This window comes from Saimiri boliviensis, chromosome 3 (genome assembly GCF_048565385.1).
Source record: "Saimiri boliviensis isolate mSaiBol1 chromosome 3, mSaiBol1.pri, whole genome shotgun sequence".
Taxonomy (NCBI): domain Eukaryota; kingdom Metazoa; phylum Chordata; class Mammalia; order Primates; family Cebidae; genus Saimiri; species Saimiri boliviensis.
The window spans coordinates 62,397,363-62,407,500 of record NC_133451.1 but is presented as its reverse complement, the minus strand read 5'-3'; the positions used below and the strand labels follow the sequence as shown (position 1 = coordinate 62,407,500).

The following is a 10,138-nucleotide window of genomic DNA, read 5'->3' as shown; positions in this document are numbered from 1 at the left end:
GTGAGCTGAGATGGTGCCACTGCACTCCAGCCTGGGCAACAAAGTGAGACTCCGTCTCAAGAAAAAAAAAAAAAAAAAAAAAAAAAGAGCAAAGAAAAGAATCATGGTGATGTTCTGTAATAAGTAATTGAGCAATTTCCACCTGGCAACACAAAATGGTATTTAATATTTCCCAAAAAAGTATACTTCAAAACCAATTTGCCTTCAAAATCTTATCTTGAGAGAGTCTATTTTATAAGCGATATCTAAGAAGGGAACAAAGAAAATAGGAAGGTGAATCTTAAATAGGGGTTAATCTGAAGAAATATGAGCAGTACAGAAGCAAAAATACAAAAAAGCAGACGCAGGAAACAATAAATATTATGAACACATTTATTTATTTATTCTTTTATTTATTTGATCAATACATACTGACTACTCACTATTGCTGGAAACTGTGCTAGGTGGGGATACCATGGTGAATAAGAAAAATCTAGTAAGTATCCTGCTTTCATGGAGACCACAGAATAGCAGAAAAGTCATAAACAGTCAACAAATTATCAACTATGACAATGTTTCAAAAGAGGAAAAAGCATGACATGTTGTGGTTGTCTTGGTATTTTTTCATTTTCAGTCACTGTGCTAAGCCAAGATGCTTTTTTGAATTTTAAATTGATGTGTCAGATATTGAGGGTTAAATGAATAGTGTGTGAAAGGAGCAAAGCCTCTAGCAAGGCACGCAGTAAATGGTAATTAATTTTGTCTGCCAAAAATCCATAATCAGTCTGTATTTAATAAATTACTTATTTTAACACTTCTAGACAAAAAATAATTTCATAATATAAGGCGCCATGCATGGAAATGTTTTCCTCTATATGTCTACTCTTCAGTGACCAATTAATGAGAAGTTTTAAAATGACTATTTCTGAATAGCATTGTCTGTTTCCCTCATAAAAAAGAAAAGTGTGTAAAGAGTATTTCTTACTTAACAGAGACGTTCTTATTATGAAATACAAGAACAGATTTTGAGCACTTCAAAATTGCAGCTTTTTACCTTTAAGAACTAAGTCCAAAATTTCAGGTAAGCAGTCTGACTGTTAAAAGTCAGCAATTCCATTAAGTTCCAGTAAATTTCTTCACAAGTCTAACCTATGAACTTTAAAGGCTGTGTTTATATAAAAAGTGAAATGATTTCAGATATCACAGAAAGCAGCAAACAGTTGAGATAGATAATTCGGGTTAGCACACTTTCATTCACACATGATACTTGCTATCCTTAGTGGCATAGATACTCAGTGAACATAATTTTGTTTTGAAGTCTGAATTCACAAAGCAAACAAAAACATAAAGTGGGGAAAGAACACCCTATTCAACAAATGGTGCTGGGATAACTGGCAAGCCACATGTAGAAAAATGAAACTGGATTCTCATCTCTTTAAGCCCTGAAACCATAAAGTTTCTAGAAGATAACATTGGAAAAACCCTTTGAGACATTGGCTTAGGCGAAGACTTCATAACCAAGAACCCCAAAGCAAATGCAACAAAAAAACGATAAATAGATGCTTAATTAAGCCCTATTATTAATAATAGGATTAATATCCAGAATCTACAAAGAACTCAAACAAACCAGCAAAAAGAAAACAATCTCATCAAAAAGTAGGCAAAGGACAAGAATAGATCATTCTCTAAAGAAGATATACAAATGGCCAAGAAGCGTAGGGGAAAATGCTCAATGTTACTAATTATCAGAGAAATGCAAATCAAAACCACAATGTGATACCACCTCACTCCTGCAAGAATGGCCATAATCAAAAAATTAAAAAATAATAGATGTTGGCAGGAATGTGGTGAAAAGGGAACACTTTTATACTGTTGGTGGACATGTTAACTAGTACAACCACCATGGAAAACAGTGTGGGGACTGCTTAAAGAACTAAAAGTAGATCTACCCTTTGATCCAGCAATCCCACTACTAAGTATCTACCCAGAGGAAAAGAGTCATTATATGTAAAAGATACTTGCACATCAATGTTTATAACAATTTGCAATTGCAAAAATATAAAACTAACCCAAATGCCCATCAATGAATGAGTGAATAAAAAAATGTGGTGTATATATATAATAGAATATTACTCAACCATAAAAAGGGATCAAATAATGGCATCTGCAGCAACCTGGATGCAATTGGAGACTGTTATTCTAAGTGAAGTAACTCAGGAATGAAAAACCAAATATCATATGTTCTCAATCATATGTGGGAGCTAAGCTATGAGGACAAAGACTCGTGGAGGCATAACAATGATACATTGGACTTTGGAAATTCAGGGGAAAGGGTGGGGAGTGGCAAGAGATAAAGGACTACACATCGGGTACATGTACACTGCTCAGGTGATGGGTGCACCGAAATCTCAGAACTCACCAATGAAGAACTTATTCATGTAGCCCACCAGTCCCCCCAATACATACTAAAATAAAATAATAATTTTTTTAAACAAAAGAATTCAACTCAGTTCAACCCCATCTACTCTCTTAAATGTATATGTTAAGAGTTTGAGTACCACATATTTCAAATCCACATTAGTTTGGCAGAAATAAGAGCACTATCATCTTCAATCTTTTTTATTCATTATTTGACATAGTGGAAAACTCTTATAAAACCATTCTTTTCAAACAAATTATTATTATTTAAAATATTGGAAATTTCCTGATTAAGTTGAATTAGTGATGCTCTTTTCCTTTTTGTCCACTTTGGTTTTGTGAGAAAACTGATCTTTAAACACCTTCTCTTTTCTCTATCCAATAGAACTACAACTGAATCAGTCCAAGAACAATATACCAAGAGCAAGGCTGAGGACTCTAAAAATGACGGTTGCATTTGCCACTTCATTTACTGTCTGCTGGACTCCCTACTATGTCCTAGGAATTTGGTATTGGTTTGATCCTGAAATGTTAAACAGGGTGTCAGATCCAGTAAATCACTTCTTCTTTCTCTTTGCTTTCTTAAACCCATGCTTTGATCCACTTATCTATGGATATTTTTCTCTGTGATTGATAGACTACACAAGAAGTCATATGAAAAAGGGCAAAGTAATGAATATCATCATCTGGGAATGATGAACACAAATGTTCCAACATGTTTACATACAAACAAAGCAGGATTTACACTTAAGTTATCATTCTTATTCTTTTAGAAACTCCATTTTCAGAGCCTCAATTATTAAGGCAAAAACTTCAGGAAAAATACTAAAATATTTTCTCTTCATCATAAGCTTCTAAATTAATCTCTGCCTTTTCTGACCTCATATAATACATTATGTAGGTGTCTTACCACTTTCTCTTTGCATAACAGTGTACAAATATTTAAAACACATGCAGTCTAAGGCACAAGGATGCCAAAAAAACAAAAGTGAGAAACCACAACACAGTTCTAAACTCAGCATGTTTTCGTGTTTTTCTCCAAAAGAGGCATATTAGCAATTAGAGTCTTATGCTATGTAATACATAGAGCACAGAGTCTCTTGCCCATGAGATCAATTTTCCCTTCTGTTGTTAAAAAAAAAAAAAAAAAAAAAATTGATCTGTTTTCCTCTTTGGCTTCAAAAGCATTCTGACATTTGGAGAAGTCAGGAACCAACCCCACCAACCACTCCAGCAACCTGACAAGACTATGAGTAGTTCTCCTTCATCCCATTTATGTGGAACAGGTTGTGATGTGTCTCTATATAAACAGATATTTTAGAAGGGTTAAGATTTGGACAGGGATTTGGAACATTCCTCTAGGCTGTAGAGTCTATGGAGTTTGTGGTAACTAACTGCCATAAAATAACAATGTTTTCAAATGCCATTAAGAAAATGCCCATACTGAGTATGCTCTATGCATAATATGCCCTCTATTTTAATAATGTGAAGAATTTGTTGTCTATCTCCAGATCTTACTAAATCCATAATTCATAAATAACAGAAAAATTAAAACAAAATTAAGCAAATGCACAAACAAAAAGATGCTTGATACAACAAAGGAACTCTGGAGAGAAAACTACAGTTTCAGTCTGTACAGGTCAAAGAAGACAGAGTGTGTTGGGGAAGGAGGGAAGGATCTTGATGTAGCCTTTCTTAACCTACAGTCTAAGCACAACACTATATTTCCATGTAGGTTTTTTATTTTAGTTCTATTTGTATTATTTTATGCATTTAAAAAAACACAATCTTGAGATGATAGACTGGACCACCACAGCAGCCCATGGCAGAACTAACACCTACTGATATTCATTTTAAATTGTATGATTTCCAAAATGTATCTGCACAACAACACCTTTTTATTTAATTCAGGTTTGTGTCTACCTCTTCCATGAAAAACGGGAAGGGATGAAAATAATGGCAGTATAATATCCATTTAATGTGAAAAACATGATGAGGGTCTTAAATTAAAATATTTAACATTTTTTAAATAGGTAAGATACCATTATATTAACATGAGCTATGTAGTGCCACACAAAAGATGAAATAAAAAATAATCTCTAAATATTCCAGGTGTGTGGTATTATGGAAAGTAAATTGCCAACTAATGGTAAGTGCTTTCTTTCTTTGATTTTCTCCTCTTATACTTCAGGTTTATAGTGTTGTGTTACTGTTTTTTTTCATATCCTACCTTATTTTCCAATTCTGTCTCGCTTGAACTGCCTCTGGGTACTAACCCTTTCATTCATAGCTTCTTTTTTACTAAACTCATACCTTTAATTGGTTAATTCATGGCCCAGTTCTACAGTTGAATTGGGCAAGGCTAAAAATCTGTAGTGTGCTAAACAGCTCAAAATTGGCTTGTACTCATTCCAAGATTTTATAGTTCTCATAGATAACACAGGGATGTAAATAAGTTAAAACAAAATCAATGTTCTCTAAATCTCTATGATATATTATTTCTAAACTGATAATTCTTCTGGATTTAAAGGCAAAAATAACACACTTGTACAGATACAATCTAAGGGCTTTATTATATGTGTTTAATGAATGTATCTCAGCTTGGTTCTTCTTGTGTGCTCATTATGGATCTCTCTGAGGTATTTCCTTGAGCATTTTTTTTGACACATTAAATAAAGGGCTATTCAAAATCTTGACTCAGAAGTTCTTAACCTACAGTCCATGCAAAAAAAAAAAAAAAAAAAAACCACACACACAACTGTATTTCAGTATATTTTTAAATTTTAGTATTATAAATTATTTTATGCATTTAAAAACACAATCCTGAGAGAGATAGACCAGACTGCCACAGCAGCTCATAGCACAAAAAAAGGTTAAGAATTCCTATTTGACTTTGAGTATTTATAATGGAGTCTAATAAAATAAAAATATAACAGAATGTATTAATCTGTTTATATGCAAACATAAAAATGTTAATATTGAAACAAGATTGCTTCAATATACTTAATTATTGTTTGCAAACTAACAAACTCTCTTAAGGTTCAATATGTGATAAAAAACAGAAATAATTCAATATTCATATTGTGGTCCATAAATTATAATGTATAAACTAAAATTTATAGCTCCAAAGATAAATATGGGTTTTAAAGATATTCTGCTCAACAGACAATATTTCATAATTGACATAATTATTTATTTTATGTCCTATTATAATAAATGGTGAGGACTCCTTGGAAAAAATAAAATGTTCTAAAGAGTGAATCTAATATATCAGATAGTTGAGATTCTATCTTGGTTTCTCTTCCTTTACTTAGCCTATAAAACTAGTTAAAAATTGAATTACTTTTAGCAATTCAGTTTAGTAAAGAAGTGACATTAACTAATGACAATAAATTGAACAAAGTCTACATTAGTTCAAGTTAAGCCTATTCAACAGGAATATAGTAGCTAAAAAAAATACTTTGGGAGAGGTACCACAAACATTCTCCACCAGGGAACACAGCATAAATAAGTTAGATATATCCTGAAAGAGACCTTGTCTTAGAACTTAGGTGGTAGTCATAAAGACATAATATTTTTAGACAGTTAAAATACTTCTAGAATTCCATCTATTTTACCTGTGGTGTACTTTCCTACATTGAACCAATGCTTTGGGCTTCTTTAATTACTACACATTGTGCTCATATGAATAAAAAATATTTAAAAAGAAAAAAACTATCAGATTCAATCTGGTCTAAACATGCTTATCATGTTTTAAGAGTATTAAGAATCAAGTTTAAAATAATTAGTCTAATTTTAAAAGTTATGTAACATATAAAATGTATGCATAGCAGCAATAGATATATACAAAAAGTATTAATATAGTTATCTGCGTGATTTCTTAAAAATTTTCTTCCCTGTGAATTTCTGTAATTCCAAATTCCCAAAATGAATTCATATTGCGTGTATATTAAGAAAAAACACAATAAATGCTATATGTGTGTATGTTTGTCTGACTTTTATTTTATACATCACTGTTTCTATCAGAAGACATTCTGCTGTAAGAAATAAAAATGTCAAACGAAGTGGCATTTTTTCCAACTCACGTTATAGGATGTCCAGAGTTGGGCATGCAGAATCAGTTAATTCAGAGCTTTGACTCAGTTTCTTTGATTCTACTAGGCTTTTCTTTTCTGACTAGAAGTTGGCTGTCACCATTCAAGGGGCCAAAGGTAGAAAGAATGACTTCTCATTACGATTCTCTCTTTCCCATAACTCTCAGTACTTCCCCTTAAATTGGCCAGAACAGAGAAACATGACTGACCCTAAACAAATCACTAGCAAAGAAGATTACCTGAACACTTTAAGGGAATAATTCATCTTGTGGGACAGGGCTCAGTTTCCCTGAACACTTAACAATCTGATAACTAAAAAAGAATTGAAGGCTTTTATTTTTTATTTTTGGGGTAGGAAGGAGGAAGAGAGAAAAAGAGGTTTTTCTGACCTTTTGGGTCAGAAAACTGCAGTACCTGCCATAATCACCAATTAACTTTTCAAAACAAAATTTAGACTATATATGCTAAAAACTTAAGTAGCACATAATTTAAATGCAATGCATAAAACATAAATGCAGCTCTGAATACATAATAAATGACTGCATAATAAATGTAACTCTAAGGGAAAGGAACAGATTTTCATTGTTTTTAATAAATTAAATCTAAGTCTTTTAAACTCCAGTGGTTAGAATATTTACCTGATGTATACGGGATAGGTTCTGCCTAATTACTTACTTTCTTGGGAACTCTTGGCTCCTGCTTTTTTTTCTTCATTTATTTGTTTGTTTTTATAACTAGTTCATTGGATAAGAAATGTTCCTACCTTTAAAAAATTCTGGCCATCACTTCAGATTCAGAGAATAATTGTCAAGTTAGTTAATAAATAAATGGCAACTTAAAATGGATTTTCTAAAAAGCTCAAGAAACTTAATTTCCAAGTTTCTCACTCATTTCAGCTCACTCCTGGGGCCCTGGAAAATATGTTTTCACATGGTTATGTTTTTCTAAAATCCACACCAAAAAAGGATATTTTAATTGCAATTGGTTAAGACTGTCTCTTTCCACTCTCACTTTTCCTCTGTCACCCTTCCCCTCACATGAAGTGGTATTGGGATGGCCATGTGTATTTTGGGGATCCAGACAAGGAGAAGTTGAATGAAGAATATCTTTAGACTGACTCTGGAGGGATAGTATGTGGTTCTTGGTCACTTTCATGTTGAGCTAAGTCATTGCTAAGCATTGCAAGAAAGTTTCAGGAAAAATACTGGAAAAAATACCCACCATAGTGACTTATCTGGCATAGGGACAGGAAGTGTAGGGCCAGAGGTTATATCATTATATGAATGTGTCTAGACATACGGTAACAGAACCACGGAAGTGGTAAGGATGAAAAAAGATACAAAAAGTACAGAAGCTTCTCTGTGGAAAATTATTGCACATGCATACCCAAAGGTAATTCCCAGAATGACACACCCTTATGTAATCCCCTATCTTTGAGCATTACTGGAACCTGTAAATTGCTTTCAATCATACTTTGCCTATGGCAAATTAATAAGATGTCATTCCTTGATTAGGTTACATTATCAAGCAAACGTGCTACGATATCAGTCCTGTGGTTACAATTGTATTGTATAAGACTATCTTAGCAAACTGAAGTGAGAAATTCACCCTTAAGTAAACAGCCATGTTGTAAATGCCTTTGCAGAGAACTATGCGGAAGAGAATTGTGGACAGCCTCTAGGACCTGAGAGTAGCCTCCAATGGACAGCCAGTAAGAAGCTAGTGCCTTCAGTCAGACAGAGAAATGAATTCTTCCAGCATCCTGAAAAAGCCTGGAAGTGGTTTCTTCCTTAGTCAAACCTCGAGATAAGCACACAGTCTAGCAAGCTCCTTGATTATAGACTGGTGAAATCCTGAGAAAAATATACAGTTTGTACCTGGACTTCTTATCCATAAAAGCTGTGAGATAAACATGCATTGTTTTAAGACACTAAGTTTGTGGTCATTTGTTATATTACAGAAACCTAATATGCTTAGCAGGAAAAGTGTAAGGAAGAGATTTGGTCTTTATCAAATCCTAGTCAAAATAGAAATTCTCTCTTTTCAGAAGTACACTGAAGAATGCAGCAGCATATACAATTATAAACTCCCCTACGTATTTTTCTTTTGGTTGGAAATGTGCAAGATCTAATTTATGAGAATTCCTGTGTTTCTAAGACACAAAACCATAGCAGTACTAAAAACAGCAAGTACATCTTTTTATGCATTGCAATGTGTCAGATTTCATGCTAGGATGTCATTAGTAATAAACAGTTGTAAAACTGAAAGAAAGTTTTCAAAGCTATCAATATATAAAAAACATAAAATATTGCTATATTAAAATATAATCAAGTAGCATGCAGCTAAAATATTTTGGAAAAAAAAGCACTTCAGAGTTATATCAAGCAGTTATTAATAAAATGTTACATTATTTTTATAGATTTAATGATGTTTGTGGTATTTTCAGTAAAATGTTTTAGTTTTTGTTGTTAGAGATAGGGTCTCGTCCTGTCACCCAGGTTGGAATGGTGTGATCATAGTTCACTGCAACCTCCAATTCCTGGGCTCAAGCAATCCTCCTGCCTTAGCCTCCTAAATAGCTGGGACTGCAGGCGTGCACTCCTATGCCTGGATAATTTGTTTTATTTTTATTCTTGTAGAGACAGGGTCTCACTATGTTGCCCAGGCTGATCTTATAACTCCTGACCTCAAGCAAACCTTCCAACTCAGCCTCCCAGAGTACTGGGATTACAGGCATGGGCCACCTTGTCTAGCAAACTATTTCCTTTTATACCCACTTACAGAGAGCCTACCCATATAAAAACTTCAGACCCCAGAAATTATAGATCCTTCAAATAGGAACTAAACTCCTGCATTATTTGTAAGACCACTTCCCAAATTAACATGACAGTCCTGGTAAAGTGATTCACATCTTATTTTCTATGCCAAACTTACCATCTCAATGATTTTCCCAGAAAGCTAGGATAGGGTCCTGCCTTACTCTAATTCTTGGGACTGAAGTCTGCTTTTTTTTTTTTTTTTTTTTTTTTTTGAGATGGAGTTTTGCTCTTGTCTCCCAGGCTGGAGTGAAAGAGTACAATGGCCACTATCTTGGCTCACTGCAACTTCCGCCTCCCAGGTTCTAGTGATTCTCCTGCTTCAGCCTCCCTAATAGCTGGGATTACAGGTGCCTGCCACCATGCCCAGCTAATTTTTGTATTTTTAGTAGAGATGAGGGTTCACCATGTTGGTCAGGCTGGTCTCAAACTTTTGACCTCCACCCACTTCAGCCTCCCAAAGTGCTAGGATTACAGGCATGAGCCACTGCATCTGGCCTAAAGTGTGCTCTTAAACCACTATTAATTGGGGAAGACAAGCTAACTGATGGCAGGCATTCCTGCTGCAAACTATATACCAGTCTATATACCAAAATTGCTAATTCTAGATTGCTAATTACTATGCTCAACCCACCTGATAGAATGTATCTTGCTGTACTCTAATCCATTTCTTCCTCCATGACTAGTTGCTCCTCTGAACTTTCCATTATTTATCACTAAACATGCCAATTGTGTTCTACTTGCTAGGATGGACTTTCTATCATTAACAGCTGGTTCCTCCACAACAGCTGCCTACCCCAATAGATGTAGTTCCTGGAACCAACTCCTCAA

At 34.1% G+C, this 10,138-nt stretch overlaps 1 protein-coding gene across 2 annotated transcripts in view; it reads left to right on the top strand.

The window, feature by feature from the left end:
- Nucleotides 1-3,232, top strand: part of GNRHR (gonadotropin releasing hormone receptor) — a 14,242-nt gene extending 11,010 nt beyond the window's left edge. The window contains exon 3 of one of the 2 annotated variants that reach the window (XM_003931893.3): nt 2,783-3,232. In XM_003931893.3, the coding sequence (XP_003931942.1) occupies nt 2,783-3,027 (245 nt within the window). In that variant the 3' untranslated portion in view covers nt 3,028-3,232. The remainder of the gene's footprint in view (nt 1-2,782) is intronic. The other variant, XM_010342561.2, reaches the window with a different exon arrangement.
- The last annotated feature ends 6,906 nt before the right edge of the window (nt 3,233-10,138 follow it).